Raw genomic sequence first — 16874 nt, forward strand, 5'->3', positions numbered from 1 at the left:
ACATACTAGCTAGGTTGAAACAATTAATGTGAAGTTAGATGATAACATGGTTTGAGGCAGCAACATACTAGCTAGGTTGAAACAATTAATGTGAAGTTAGATGATAACATGGTTTGAGGCAGCAACATACTAGCTAGGTTGAAACAATTAATGTGAAGTTAGATGATAACATGGTGTGAGGCAGCAACATACTAGCTAGGTTGAAACAATTAATGTGAAGTTAGATGATAACATGGTGTGAGGCAGCAACATACTAGCTAGGTTGAAACAATTAATGTGAAGTTAGATGATAACATGGTGTGAGGCAGCAACATACTAGCTAGGTTGAAACAATTAATGTGAAGTTAGATGATAACATGGTTTGAGGCAGCAACATACTAGCTAGGTTGAAACAATTAATGTGAAGTTAGATGATAACATGGTTTGAGGCAACAACATGTGTTGAATCAATTAATGTGAAGATTGGTGACAACATGGTTTAAAGCAGCAACATAGGTTGAAACAATTAATGTGAAGTTAGATGACAACATGGTTTGAGGCAGCAACATACTAGCTAGGTTGAAACAATTAATGTGAAGTTAGATGATAACATGGTGTGAGGCAGCAACATACTAGCTAGGTTGAAACAATTAATGTGAAGTTAGATGATAACATGGTGTGAGGCAGCAACATACTAGCTAGGTTGAAACAATTAAAGTATTAAAGTAGTCCACAACAGATCTTTTAAGACATCATTAAGACATGCCTGCGCTTTGCACGTTCCATACACTGAGATGGATCAAAATGTCTCCTTGTGTATGAGCAACGAATCCTTTTGCAAAACTCTTGAATTTCAAAACTTTGGTCAAGTTGATCAGGGCGCTGCTCCCTGCAAGAGAATTTTGGACAACGGTTTTATCTCACGCTACTGATTAAACGTTGCAGCTTGCCAATCATTTTGCTGGGAATCGCACATCTCAATTGAGGATTGTTGTTTTGAATTGGTTAATTTCCTCTTCTGGTTTTTGTGCTGAATGGCATCTCTAGTGCCCATCTCGTAGACTCTTGAAACTAGAAGTCACTGAAGTCCCAAGCCGGGTCATTGACCCGTGTATAGGATGCAAAGAAGCTGACCGACGACGATTCAATACATCTATTTTAAAGAGCTGTACCAATGGCTGTATGTCCTACTGAAAGGATAGAAGCCAATTATCCCCAGAGGTTAAATGTACTAAAGCTTAACTCAGAATTTAGCATGCATGCTGATGATAGAGGCCTTCCTTTCTGCATATTTTTAGCTGTAACGTCGGACTGGTGTAAATATATTAGAAATATAAGGGAAGACTTTGGCTTCTGCAGTTGTTTGTCTTAATTCCTAAGAATTAGATCAAGCTAGGTAGAGAAATGAATAACAAAAAAAAACAGAAACAAAAACAAGGGCGAAAAATCTCTGGAAAAACAGACTATCAGTGAGGAGATTAACTCAATTATTCTTATGTAATATGTTATATCATATATATTCATGAAATGCAAATTCTATTATCCTACATGCTACATTTGGACTTGTCGTGACTGCTTGTTGAAGGTATTGAAAAATACTTACTTAAAATTAAAGGCATTGCAGACTCGCCCCAAACCGCGTGCGGCCATCTGAAAAAGTTAACTTTCTGTTTCTTGCAAGTGACGTTTTGTTTGTGTCGCTACAAAATGCAGACAGTAATGAAAAATGATACCTTAATTACTTAAAAAAGTACTTGAAGTACTGTTATCTCTAACACACTTTGAGTTATTACTTTCTTTGGCATGTCTTGAAGTACTGTTATCTCTAACACACTTTGAGTTATTACTTTCTTTGGCATGTCTTGAAGTACTGTTATCTCTAACACACTTTGAGTTATTACTTTCTCTGGCATGTCTTGAAGTACTGTTATCTCTAACACACTTTCAGTTATTGCTTTCTTTGGCATGTTGTGAAGTACTGTTATCTCTGACACACTTTCAGTTATTACTTTCTTTGGCATGTCTTGAAGTACTGTTATCTCTAACACACTTTGAGTTATTACTTTCTCTGGCATGTCTTGAAGTACTGTTATCTCTAACACACTTTCAGTTATTGCTTTCTTTGGCATGTCATGAAGTACTGTTATCTCTGACACACTTTCAGTTATTACTTTCTTTGGCATGTCTTGAAGTACTGTTATCTCTAACACACTTTGAGTTATTACTTTCTTTGGCATATCTAGAAGTACTGTTATCTCTAACACACTTTGAGTTATTACTTTCTCTGGCATGTCTTGAAGTACTGTTATCTCTAACACACTTTGGGTTCATACTTTCTTTGGCATGTCTTGAAGTACTGTTATCTCTAACACACTTTGAGTTATTGCTTTCTTTGGCATGTCTTGAAGTACTGTTATCTCTAACACAATTTGAGTTATTCCTTTCTTTGGCATGTCTTGAAGTACTGTTATCTCTAACACAATTTGAGTTATTACTTTCTTTGGCATGTCTTGAAGTACTGTTATCTCTAACACACTTTGAGTTATTACTTTCTTTGGCATGTCTTGAAGTACTGTTATCTCTAACACACTTTCAGTTATTACTTTCTTTGGCATGTCTTGAAGTACTGTTATCTCTAACACAATTTGAGTTATTCCTTTCTTTGGCATGTCTTGAAGTACTGTTATCTCTAACACAATTTGAGTTATTACTTTCTTTGGCATGTCTTGAAGTACTGTTATCTCTAACACACTTTGAGTTAATATTACTTTCTTTGGCATGTCTTGAAGTACTGTTATCTCTAACACACTTTGAGTTATTACTTTCTTTGGCATGTAGTAAAGTACTGCTATCTCTAACACACTTTGAGTTATTACTTTCTTTGGCATGTCTTGAAGTACTGTTATCTCTAACACACTTTGAGTTATTTCTTTCTTTGGCATGTCTTGAAGTACTGTTATCTCTTACACACTTTGAGTTATTACTTTCTTTGGCATGTATTGAAGTACAGTTATATCTATGACATTTATACTTTTAAGATAATTGTCATCTTCTACTAGTTGTCATAGTGACCATAGCTGAGCAAGGCATTAAAATCGTTTTTTATTAAATCAAGCACGGCGTCTTTGTATTAGTTTTATAGTAGCTTAAATGTTGACTTCTGTCATGCTAATTCGGAAGCCCAGGACTTCCAATTTTATTCACTAAGATATAGTGTCTTTAAAGTACAACAAGTGGAGAACTTTGTCTCATGGATAAAATCTGAAAAAGCTTCATATTAGGAGTAGCAAGGTTAAAACCATTGTACTTTATGAAATTGACATTTTACAAACTATACCTTTTTGAAAACAGTCATGTGTATTTTAGTTAACACATACATACTGAGTGTGCATTCAATTTATGTTAAAAAAAAACAGTTAGTTATATAACTAAATGTTGTAGAAAACTAAGACTGATACCGATAAAGAAGAGAAAACTAAATTAAAAAATGTTGAGTAAAGTGTAATTTGAAAAACATATACCCGGTTCTCATTTTTACAAATGTACTTATCACAAGTTTATGTACCATACTACAATTAAGAGAAAATAATACAGATCTCTGTCCAATGTTTGGATTTTTAAAAGGGTAAAATCAACCACATAAATCAGGAGGACTGAGGATTAACATCTATTTAAGATAATTTAAAATGTGTTGTTGAAGCAGGAAGATGATTCAAATTGAGAGGAGCTAGGACATGAGTTCAGGATTAACTGACCTTAGAATGATCTGTGTGTAATTAGACTAAATCGTCCAGTCACTTTAAAGGCCATTTCTCAAAAAATTATACGTGTTATAGAAATCCAAACTGTACTGATAGTGGTGTTAAAATTGGTGATCTAACAAATATGAAATTAAATAAGTTTATGCCTAAAGTCATCATAATTTAGTGGTTACTGGCATCCTGATGGTAATTTTATACAATACTGCACACTGGTGACATTAAAAGATGATTATTACTAAGAGCTACTAACTGTGTGAAAGGTTTTTATAGACCTTGGTGGAGTTTTATAACTCCAAATGTGATGAACGTGACTATAAACAGAAGAACAGTGACAGAAACTGTAAGGAGAACCAATAAAACAAGAAGAAGATGAAAACACAAGATAGAATTCAAACCATCAAATTATTGATTACGTTTTACCGTTAATGACACGAATCAGTTGACTTGGAGACTGCTAATTCTGATTAAAAAGGCTTATTAGGGCAACTCTCCAAGAAATGGTGACAATTGATGTACTCCAGAGGTGTATCCTTCTAAACCAAGAATTGTTGTTGTTAACAGAATCCAGGCTATGCATGGTGGTGGTTCAAATGGGAGGGGGGAAAGGGGTGAACACTAGTCTCCATGGAGGTAAGGATTGAAGCCGTCCCTCCCTCTCCCCACCCCCCCTCCCCAAACCTGGCTATGGGCATGAAAAAGAGATTTGGCAATAGCTGGATATTGGAGAGTCCAACTATATGCACAGATATATCATGGTGCTGCACGGTGTACATTTATTTTCATATATAAGAGTAGTGCTACAAGTGCATAACAGTGGCATAAATTGCATTAATACTGCATATAAACCCAATATGTTTTTGCAACTTGCTTGGAATTCCCTTCATTGGGCAATAAATGGGTTTTCTTATTCCAGCTAATTTGGAGCCTGCATGTATTAAGAGTGTTAGCTCAGTGGTTTATGCTGGTGCCTTTCAATCATAAGGTCCCGAGTTTGAGTCACTCCAAGATTTAAATATGTCGTCCAGTTACAGAGTTGTTGACAATTGACAATTCATAATCATGGACATTAAATATGAATCTAAGAGACTGACTTTGGTCAGCTTGCGGCTTTGATGGCTTCTTCGCAAGTTCCAACTTGCAGAAGGATCTAAAATACATACATGTATGATGACAACAGATCTATGCACATCACTTGTGGTTTAATGCTTGTATATCCTTCACGATAATCTGGTATGATTTTCCCATTGCTTGCACCTCATGTAGCCTAAGGCTAAAAAGGAATTATGCTTAATCATAGATTGAACTTTCTTCCCCTCGCTAGACCTTTTAAAACGCTATACAGAAAAGACTTTACCGAGTAATACACTTAATGAGCTTTGTTCTTTTATTCCTTGTTCTTCCATTTGAATACTTTCGGGAGAAAGGCTGACAGAAGTTCATAGCAAAATGCAGAACGCATCATATTAGACTTGGCTTAATGCACATGTGTACCACTTGGATTGATCACATCTAATCTGATATTAATTTCCAAGAATTCAGTGTCCTGATTGTGGTTTGCAGCAAACAGTGTATTGAAGAGTTTAATGCATGTGGGGCCCCATCACAGCCACAGGCTTTACATTTTATAACACATGATAGAATTTATGTAGTATACATTGGCAACGTTTAATGATAGCTCATTAGATCTAGCCGCTAAGCCACCTCACCCAAACTAAAACTTGTCAAGACCTCTCCTCAGTAGCGGATTAAGGGAGGGGCAACAGGAGCACATGCTCCAGGCCCCCCACATTTTTGGGCCCCCACATTTAGAGTATCCTAAAATTTACAAAACTGTCGTAATTGTGATCCAAAAAATTCTTAGCATGTATCGTTGAAGTGATGCGTTTCCCATGCTGTTTCGTTGACTGAGTATTATTCGCTACTCGAATCAAGGCAGTCACTAATCAGTCCGGGCCGAGAAACCCGACATGTATAGGGCGATCATCGAAAACGGTTTGAAGGACACTTTCCTTAGTACCGAAATTGCTCTGAGAATCTATCTTTCATTGATTGGTCTCGAATTGTAGCGGTGAAAGGTCATTTTTAAAACTTAAGTTGATTAAAAATCCCATGAGAACCACGATGAGCCAACAGAGACTGGTAAACCTCAGTATTCTCGCTATCGAAAGTGACATTTTAAATTCATTGAAACAAGATGAAAATACTCTCTGAATTTGTAAGCATGAAAGTGCAGAAAAAATACAGACTATAGGGCCCCCCACACAATTGCGTGCCCAGGGCCCCCCACACGCTTAGTCCGGCCCTGCCTCTCCTACTGGAATATCTGTCTATGGGCCTGTTGAGACCTTGGCACATCACATCATCAGACATTTAATCAATGTATTGTGAAAGAAGAGAAGTTCAACCGTTTAATGGTAATGGGTCACAAAATAAAAAACATGAAGAGTATTACAGTGTCAAGTTTGATTAAAACATGCTGCCAATATTAATGTTTTATTCCTCAATCAAAACATTTCAAAAGAGTTCTTATAATTTAATTCAAAAAGTGATGTCTGCCACATAAATTTTAGACATACAGGTGGGATTTTTGTCACATCTGGACGGATATTTTAACCTTACAATTTTATAACAAGTGGTTCTGTCCATAAATATGATAAACCGGCTGGCATATGTCCAAATAAGGATGACCTAACTTCAAAAATATTGAAGACTGATTTATAAAGTACATTTCCAAAAACTTTCTGTTCTATTACCGTTGTACTTAAACTATATAAGCTTTTACACACCCAGTCAGCGTAACATGATCATCACTAATTTGATATTAGAAACAGAGCCAACTTACTACAGAATATGATAATTCCTGGTAGGTACAAAAGTACAGTTCTACAGGTCTAGGTCTGCTGATGCAAACAATATAATTAAAACGTAATAATCGACAAGCCAAGGTCACCAAGGTTTTTATCTTTAACATCAATTGGATACTGTAGTTGAGAGTGCATGAACTCAATTCTGGAATTGATAAAGGTCACAGAGTGCCTTACAAGTACAATATGAAACAACAGCATATATAAATATATGTGCAATTCACACTGCCACAAAATGCAACGTATATATTAAGATTGCATGGAATCAAGATCTATCATATTGAACGTTAAATGTTCTTTCCATTTAAAATCGAACAATGAAGAGAATGAGATTAATAGAAGGGTTTTTCATACACAATGGAACACTTTGTCAAAATAAATATGTACCCAAGTGGATATACAAAGAAGAGTTTGCTTAAATGCACTCAGAAAATATTAACAGTAATGGTGTATCTCATCCTATACATTTCAAGGACAAACCCAGTGTGAGCTATTATACAAGTTTTGTCCATAATATTAGTGATTGTATGATGGCAGTTGGTGGTTAATATGTCACCTTCCAAATGCAACACAAAGAAGCTTCACTTTCCATTTATTAATCTCATATCTCTCTGAATATGCTTTCTTAGCAGTCATTGCACTTTTTAGCTGAATTAAAGTGCAATACATATATGATATTATTTAATATTACTCAGATGTAATACTCAGCTCTTAATAGAAGCATTTGAATAGAGGGAAGAAAGCAAAGACACTTTCAAACTGGGAATTATGACGAAAACGACAGATGCTGTTATACTGTGGCATAAAATATACCAAAAGTTATACATTTTACATTATTTCAACTGATATTCTAGGATGGTCAGTGAGAAGCAATTGTTTGAGAAACGTGTCATAGAGACCCAATTCACAGCTCACTATATACTTGAGCAATAGTAACAGGATAGGATGATAGGGTGCTCACACCTAAGGCCCTGGGGTTTAACATACCCGATTAGTACAAGATTTGTGGTAGATTGGCTTTTTCGGGCGTGATTGAAAGGTCCCATGGATGGCCCATTGAGAACAGTTACTCTAGACCAGGAATACTGTAGCTTGTAATCCAGTAAGCCTAAATGTTCCATTTGGACACTGTACCTCGAGTATGATGCACTAACATCACTATGACCAGCTAATTGATACTAAATAATCAAGCATTGTTAAGCATCATTAAGCATCGTTAAGCACACAAACATTCAGCTATAGTGGACGAGGCACACAGAACCAGTACAAATGTCAGTGTCTTGTAATGTCTACAGCCTTAGTGGTCCTGTACAAAGCATCTTTCATTATCAGATAGTCGGATGTAGTACATCATGGTACTGGATTTGTCTTTAATATGTGCCTTGCTATATATAGCTTGTAAAACAGCATTTGGTTTCTGGCAACTTTATAAACTCACTGTGTATTACTCTCAAAACTTGGCCTTTCCTTTTAAAAATACTTGATTTGACTTTGTCCCATTCCATTTAGGATTATTTCCCTCCCACCCCACAGGAACTCCCCTCCCCCAACATTTGAAATCCTGTCCATGTCACTACTGTGTGCAAATTGTCTAATATCGTACCATAGGCATAGGAGGTGGGAGGCTGGGGGGGGCTGTAGCCCCCCAACCAAGTATTTTTGTGAAAATTCGGGCAAATGCTGAGACTTTTTCGGGCACCTACTGAAGGAAATATAAATTGCAATGATGTAGCTAAAGGAAATCAATAGTGTAAAAATTATCTCCTTGGTAATTAAAATAAAGTTCTAAGCTTGCCCGACTAATTCGCCATTACTAATGCCATTACTAAATGTAAAACGACTTCCCCAATAATGATTACCAATATGGAAGGGTAATAACACGGCAAATGATTGTATGTAATTTGCATGCGATGTAATAACTGATTCATGCCTATATGATATGTACATTAAGATGTCAAAAGCGCGCGGAACCCGCGAAAAATTTTGGTTATGTTTTTCAGACAAGTAGTTACAGCCCCCTCAAATCAAATTGGGCTCCTACGCCTATGCATGGAGGGACATGACCTATCACATTTAAAGCAACAGAAAACCTTCTCATAAGTAGCACAGATTTTCATAGACTGCAGAGACTTAGTTCATTAAATTTATGACTTCCTCCAAAATACTTGTTTACATTGCTGATTAGTGAGAGTTCTCTGTTTATCGATGGCCTAATGGTCTTGATAGGTCACTACCAAACAAGAATCAAAAGTTCTTGCTAGTGTCTGATGGAATGCTGGATCTGGTCACTCAGAAATGTATTGATACATGAGAGGGGAAGATGTGGCCCCTTGGAATATACTAAGACAGTCATCAACTTTACGGATCATTGGAATTATCTCTGCAATGCAGATATTCCGCGGCGGCTGAAGTTGATTGCTTAACAAAATTGCAGGAAATTTAACACCGCCTCGACACCGCCTCCTTGTGTAGCACTTTGTGTATGGCAAAGACGATGAATTCTACAAATCTGGTGGTATTTTGTGAATGCATCTTTCATACAAGCATAGTGATTTTATGTCATAACAGCAATCGAGTTGAAAACGTCTTGGTAATTCTTTAGAATAATAAACTCCACGTAGGAAAATAACATGTCTACAAGAAATCGCAGTAGATATTGAAAGCTGCTCTAACGAAAAAATGTCAAATGTATCACATTTTAAGTATGTTAAATCAACAAGAAGGAATATCTTTATTAACATTCAATCTCTCATCTCCAGTATTGATGGGAGGAGATATTGAGGCAGGGGTTTTATCTAACATTATGGATATTTTTTTGTGTTCTTTATCATAAAGTGTTGATGTGTCTTCCGAGTCCACTGTAATACCCCTTCAATCGCAAAACCCTTTCATCACCTGAGAGTTTACTGTCCACCAAATTATTTTAATTTAATCCATTTTATCGATAGCTGAATAGACTGCATGTGAACTGATTTAAAAGAGAATTGATAAACTTTGCTGACTTTTGAGAGGCATTGTTTGTCTACTAAAGATTGAAATTCCCTTATTCCCCGGCTCTCAAAAATATTGGTTTCTTCACTGACGTGGTCTCATCCAATGTCTATCCAATGGAAATTTTTCACGAAAAAAAAAAAAAATGGTTTGATATCACTTTTCATCATTCAACTTGCAAACCAATATTTGCAAAATGACAAAACAAAGTCTTCATTGTGAAATGATAGATCAGTGTTGCCTGCCCGTTCCCTTGGGCAAAACACATTAACATATCTATAATCTCTCTCTCTCCATCTATAAACTACATATTAAGCAGAGAAAAGCTGCTGTACTGTCCAAGTAAGTTACACTTATAATCATATATGTCTACTTACTTTCTCTGAGTGGATCCAGGGTATGTAGTAGCAGCTGCAAGGCTCCCTGTCTGTACATGGAGGTGTTTCTAAAATGGGAGACACTGACTCGTCTTTGCCTGGTTGTCTGTGGTAGAGACAAAAACAGTTAACAGTCACTCCAAGATTAATGTATGTCGTCCAGTTCACAGAGCTGTTGACAATTGACAATTCATAATCATGGACGTTAAAATATGAATCTAAGAGACTGAATTTGGTAAGCTTGCGGCTTTGATAAGCCAATGATGGCTTCTTCGCGAGTTCCTGCTTGCAGGAGGATCTAAAATACATACATACATACATCATGGGGACTATACTGAAACTGCTGATGAAAATTTAATACTTGTCCACAACTAGAATTTATATGTAGTAAGTATTGTTAAGTACACTCATGCATGACTGATTAAGCCTACAACCTAAACCACTCATGTATTTCCAACTGTCCCAGTCTACGTTGCAAATGGCTAAAGTTTGATACTGACGGTTGGGTCTGTGTCCCATTTAAGGGTACATGTTAACAGAACAAATGTTTAGATAAAATAATTTGATATGAAAGTTTACTTGTACTAGTAAAACTCATGACATACATCATTACATGATCTCAACCCCAATAAGTATCAAAAAGTTCATCAAAATGAACTTAAAAAAAAAAAAATGATAATTAAATAGCTACAACTGACAGCAAAATCTCATTGACAAAAGTGAAATTGCTACTTTCAGCTTGAACCACCAACTTCATGATTAAGACAAATGCTCCAACATTTTAATATATACATGAAATGGAATCATGAAATCAGAAAAACACAAATATAATTCCAAGAAATGGAATGGGATTTCTCCTTCCTTGAAATACTTTGTCTTTATTTATAGCCTACTTTATTATTGGCAACCTTGCTGAAAGCAAATTATCCATTCAGTAATTTGTCATTCAGTTAATTACCGTTTGGGTGAAATCTAAATTTGAAGATGGCTTAATTTAAGAGTTTGAGGAATAACTGTCAATTATTCTAAATATAAACAAAAGTGAAGATATAAGAGCTGCAACTTACTTCAAACAAAATATTGAATGGTTGCAATGCCATATAAAAACATGACATCTGAGTTTGCTATTTCCCAATAGATTTACAGCAATAATTTACAAGATCATGATTTGGATTGAATCCAATGTGCAGCTCTTTCTTGCCATTTTTGAGTATTTTTCATTCTAAACACTAAAATATAAGCCCAACAATTAAAGTTACAGGAAGTGGTATTATTTCTTATAAATAATCACACATTAATGTGTCAATCCACAGTAAATTTGCATTAACAATATAATTATCAAACTTTTGTTTTCAACAGATGCAAAATGCATTATTCCTCATCAAACAAAAATAACAGCGGATAAGTAAGTGTTAGTGTTTACTGAGAATGAAATTCTGCCCAGATTATTATGTGCAAAGAAGGCTAGAGATCTTTAAGATACAAATCGCTATGAAACTGATGATGGTCTACGCCAGTTGAGAGTTAATGTTTGAGTTCAAATTTAGAAACATGTTCATACGGTTCGAACATTCATTTAATATGAATTAATAATGCACTTCAAATGTTAATTGTCAAGTATTTTGGTTATTTCATCAAATGTTACAGATCAAAATATACCTAATACACCAATCATGGAGTTGTTTTGGGCAAGGCTAATGCCATTTAAAATACCTCAAACTATAAGTTCTATTTTATAAACTAAGCCTTAATTGATGATTCGTACAAAAACATTTTAATCAAGAAGAACGCTGCACAGCACTGTTAATTAATAATAATATAAAAAAAGGAACAATTTCTAAATTTAATTTTCTTGTTGTCTTACCTTGACTGTACATGTTTCGTGCACGTCGATATGAATTTTCTTTATTTAATAATAATCCCACACTGCAAGGACTAGCTGTTCGATAATTCAACTTTGCAGACGCACAACTTGATATCGTGTGTGGTACAGTACATTGTTAAGTTCATTTTTCAATAATTTTGACACAAAATATTTTTTCCCATGATGTAAAAAATAGTACAGATTTTTCAAAAAGTTGTCTGCAAATGAACAGCCACTACTGCTCGTAAAAAGGAATAATTATTTGAGGGAAGAGAATGAGGATACAGTGAATCATGGATAATGACATATGGCTGGCTCAATAGCACACAAACATAATTAACACAACAATTAAACAGCTAAGGCTGAAATTTAGTGGTTGACTGACCATACTGTACCTGAAAGAGGTAACAGGCATGGACCCTGGCACCCCCGGGTGTAAGGGGTGTACATCCAGCCCCTCTTTTTCAGATTCATACAATTATAGACCTAATTGAAATTTAGACTAAATGTGCCTCAGGAATGCACTATTGCATTATATCACTGAATTTTTCTTTCTGGGTTAAGGCCCACAGACCCCCTACATAGGAATATCCTGAAATGATCCCAGGTCCACAACCCTCTTTATTAAAATCCTGGCATACCTTTAAAACAGGATATTTAAGCAAAGCAATTGACTGAGAAACGACCAGTTTCTGTACTATATACAACAACATGGTATTCATCACAGTTATTATATTGGTCTATTAGTACTTATAGGGCTCTCTTGTTGGACAATCACCAATATAAAACCAATTGAAAACCAAAGAAGCCTTATATCATATGATCCACAACCTGCAAAGTTACACCTTGTTATCAAAGGAATAACCAATGTAATATATAAAATCTATTCTTTGGTCATGACAATATTCTGAGATAAGAGAGGAGTGAATTTAAGTAGATCCACTGGATTTATCTGATCTGTATTATAAGCCTGCACTGAGTGTGAATATTAAAACAGTACACTTATTATCTCCAAACAGCACTGATTGCTGGCAATATAAATACACCAAAGTGATTAATAGTCACCAGCAATTGGTTGAAGTGACAGGAAAATTGACTTCCAGAAGAAAAAAATATCCATTTAAGATAATGATAAAAAGTCGGTAGACAAAACATTTAATTGACAGGTTTGTTTGACTTAAATATTTGAATTCAATTTTTACCGATGACAGACTGCAGGCCAAACTTGTGCATTTTAGCAATTAATTCACATTCCATCACAAATGTCCAACCAGGGAGTTATTATGGATTAACAACTCCCTGGTCCAAATTATACCTGAAAATTGTAAGCAGGTTACAGAGAAGGATCATTTTGTAAAAGCCAGAATATCAAACGGATCTGGATATATATGCATCCCATCGGTGTGCAGAGGATTTAAAAGTTGGATTTCGAGTCTCGGCGGCCAATTTATGTAGGGATTGAACTATAATTGATCTATCAGAGATGCATCACAATACTTCATAGAGAAGAAGATAGATGACCATCGAGTTCTTGAAGGCAATTCCCATGCAGGGGGTATATGTGGGCCCTTTCCTCTTCCCCCCCCCCCCCACCAGACATTATAAATCTTCATATCATATGGCGCATATGTAGAATATAAATAGTAGGTTAGCTCTAAACACAAGGTTGTACTAATAGATACTCTTAATTTTTTGTGTGAGGTTATATTTCACCGAAATCCCCTGACATTTTTCTCCGATCTGACAGTATCAGGGGGGACATTGCCCCCTGCCCCCCACTTGCATACACCACTGATGCACGCTAAGTACATACGTGTATACATTATGGAGGACGTATACATTATGGAGGACATTAGAAGTAAATGTAATTCATATCAGTGTATATATCACAGCTGTGCAGTTAGGAATACTCCTGAAATGCCCTACAATGTACTAAATTATGTTTCACCAGTGAAATATATTACACAAGCTGCTTAAAGGCTAGCCACATTCACAGCTTTGATTGTAATAGAAACTACAATATTTAGCAATCATAGAGTTCAATAGTTAACTTTTTTTAAAAATACTTGTTTACCGTTAGGAAATTGAAGTTATCAAGTACACTAGACAGCATAAGTATGGATTTAGAGGATAAAGAGCATGCATACATATTTCATTTATTTCTTACAAAATGCCCATCCTGACTATTAACAAGTTATGAAATAAATATGGCACCAAAGAAAATATTTTACTGACAGAGATCATAGATAAAAATACAGGAAACAAACATGCAAACAAGAGCAGCTAAAGTTCATCACCAGGACAACAAAAATGTCAGAAAATATTAGAAAAAAATGTCTAAGCTAATTTTGTAATTCTATTTTCTCTCCTCCAGCTCATTGTGTCATTGTGTTTTTTCTTAGCAAACTAACGTGGTGAACTTTTAGGGAAATGAGATTGAAGGGATTCCCACCGTCACAGTGATCACGTCTATACTCAGTAGCGCAGTTATACGATTACACATATATAGAAACATTACAGTGGATCAAGAAATAAATACTTTCTACAGGATGACTTATAATAGTCAGAATTGTAATCTAGATATGTTATTGTTCAAGGGAAAAAAATGAACATTTGAGTGCAAGCAATGTTTCTGGACAGCTATTCACGTTCTCAAGATATTCATCCTTTCAAACATGATAAATCGCAGGAATACTCCTTTAAGGCCCATATATGCCATTGAGGCCGGTTCTTCAGTGTAGGACAAAACTTTAATCCGTTGTTTCATAAATTTTAATAGCTCAATGACAAATGTTCTTTTAACTTCATATAAACAACACAGCATATATCCTTGGATGATACTCCACACCATTTATCCTTGACATATATTTGTAACATATTACAAACGCATCATTTTAAGCCATAAAAGCCTTGTTTCCCCTCTCTGAACTTTGTGTTGATGTAAATTTGAGGAACTGACTTGATGAATTGTGTATTAGACTAAATAGTTCAATCACTTTAACTGATGATGTGCCTCAGCTGTTTAAAGGGTAGTTTCTCAAAAATTAAAAGTGTTGTAGAATTACAACTTGGAGTGATGTAGCATATATGGAAACTGTTGCTCTATAAATGGCCTGTTGTCGGAGAATTAAATGCTGTTGTATACGCACAGGAAGTTTGCGGTTTCACACTCCGAAATTGCTGTGAGAGCACTGCACACTGTGGTGTGTTCAGATTAGCCTCGTAAAGGAGGACTTCACAAATTTCTTACGATGCTTTTGATTTGCTGGTGAAGAGTACAAGCCTTAATATTGACCAATCAAGTCGAATTTTATATCACTAGAGAGAGGAGTTAACAAACTTTTCTTTGGCATAGGAAAAAAATTAGTTACGTAATGACACTCCCAGCAAGCACAATGTAAGCGTTGAGAGATAGGGGCATTTTGAAGACGTTTACTGCTTTCCGAAGTGGTTTTTACTTCTTCAGATTAAAAGTATGTGGTTTAGTTCACACGCATGATCATAAATAATAACACATTATTGTAAAGAGGAGACAATATTCTTCAAAATGACATAAGAAAGAGTTTTCTGAGTGCTATACTTAGAAAGTTATGAAAAGAGTTAGAGCGAAATGTGCTTATTTTGTAGCAATATTTGCTGCTTAAAGAGGTGTTTTGTGCCGAGTTCCGCAAGGAATCCATATGAAGTGGTTTCTACTGGTCTACAACATATCAAAATTAGTTTTGTGCCTCCAGTCATCCTTTTATTATAACCTACACAAAAAGTGTCTTTGCCCATGGATGCTCATAGCTGTGTTTCCATTTAACTTGCTCCTATTTTAGTATTAATCAAACTTTCAAATTGCAATTGACTCAAATTGTAACTAAAAATATATACATTTTTTTTTGCATCAAATGATGTTTAAATAGAGAGTAAAATAAATGAACTAGTGTATTAGCAAATTTGGGACTATTTTATCATTTTGAAATGATTAATTGGAATCAACAAATTAATGATCTCCATTGATATGAATTTTTAATATCTAATAGTATATACTATAAAGACAAATGAAGGATACTGAAACACTATAACTGCCTCACAGTCATACATAGCCTACTGTAGACTGATGCACTTACATAATGATGTCTCCTCCACAAGAACAATCTCTCAGCAAATATGTAGTTGCTAAGTTATAAACAATCATGTTGACACAGAACTAGACAGTTAAATGGATGAAATCCAACATTATATACACACTGGGACTGCATGAGCATTTTCTCACCCGATTGTCGTGTAATACTTGAACAAACGGAATTGAATTTCTTTCCACGATTTGTGTATTAAATTTCAAACTGAGATTTCCCTTCTGATTTACCTAGGTTCCAGCAGCAACATTAGCAGGAGCAGGCATGCTACTGAAGGTCTGCTATTCGTCACCTGCTCGTTCGTGATCTGCAAAGTGATTTTTTTTGGCCTGTTAGTGTATAGAAAAACCTGTCAAACATCAAGTTTCCGGTGGGTGAATTAAGGGGGATCTTCCCTCTGTAAGACATTTAGTAAATGAGAGAACACATGCATCATCATTTAGGAGTTAGTTCATAATAAGCCATACTTTATAGCAGCCAGTCCAACATGACTATTTTTGTTAACAATTGGAATGATAACTTTGAACTCGAGGCAATTTTTTCGTCTTTATCTCTAACAAATGAGAGACTGCACAAAAGGTATAAACTGGGTACGTCATTAACCAGGGCACGTTGCTGTGACAGAAAACACCATTAGATAACTAAGCACGCGCAATAAAACGTGACCATTCAAGTTTACAAAAGGGGCGATGCTAATTTTTCCGATATGAGGTCTATAACATATCAAACTGATTTCTTGAATGCCTATTACCGTCAGAGGTTGAAGTGTAAAATGACTTATGGCTATATAGCTGAAGACATTTACTTTCAATTTAAATATCTTAAAATAGTCCCAATTAATAATATCTGTTTGGTGAGCTTAAACAGACTTCAGGTAAAGTTACAGCAATATAGTGGGTCTATCTACAAAAAGT

At 35.4% G+C, this 16874-nt stretch overlaps 1 protein-coding gene across 5 annotated transcripts in view; it reads right to left on the reverse strand.

The window, feature by feature from the left end:
• LOC139978188 (sodium/potassium/calcium exchanger 2-like) overlaps positions 1-16874 on the reverse strand; it is a 129051-nt gene that overhangs the window by 61735 nt on the left and 50442 nt on the right. For all 5 annotated transcript variants that reach the window (XM_071988112.1, XM_071988111.1, XM_071988114.1 and 2 more), the window contains exon 3: positions 9973-10078. In XM_071988112.1, coding sequence (XP_071844213.1) covers positions 9973-10078 — 106 coding nt within the window. The remainder of the gene's footprint in view (positions 1-9972; positions 10079-16874) is intronic.

The sequence above is a fragment of the Apostichopus japonicus genome, chromosome 13 (assembly GCF_037975245.1).
Source record: "Apostichopus japonicus isolate 1M-3 chromosome 13, ASM3797524v1, whole genome shotgun sequence".
Taxonomy (NCBI): domain Eukaryota; kingdom Metazoa; phylum Echinodermata; class Holothuroidea; order Aspidochirotida; family Stichopodidae; genus Apostichopus; species Apostichopus japonicus.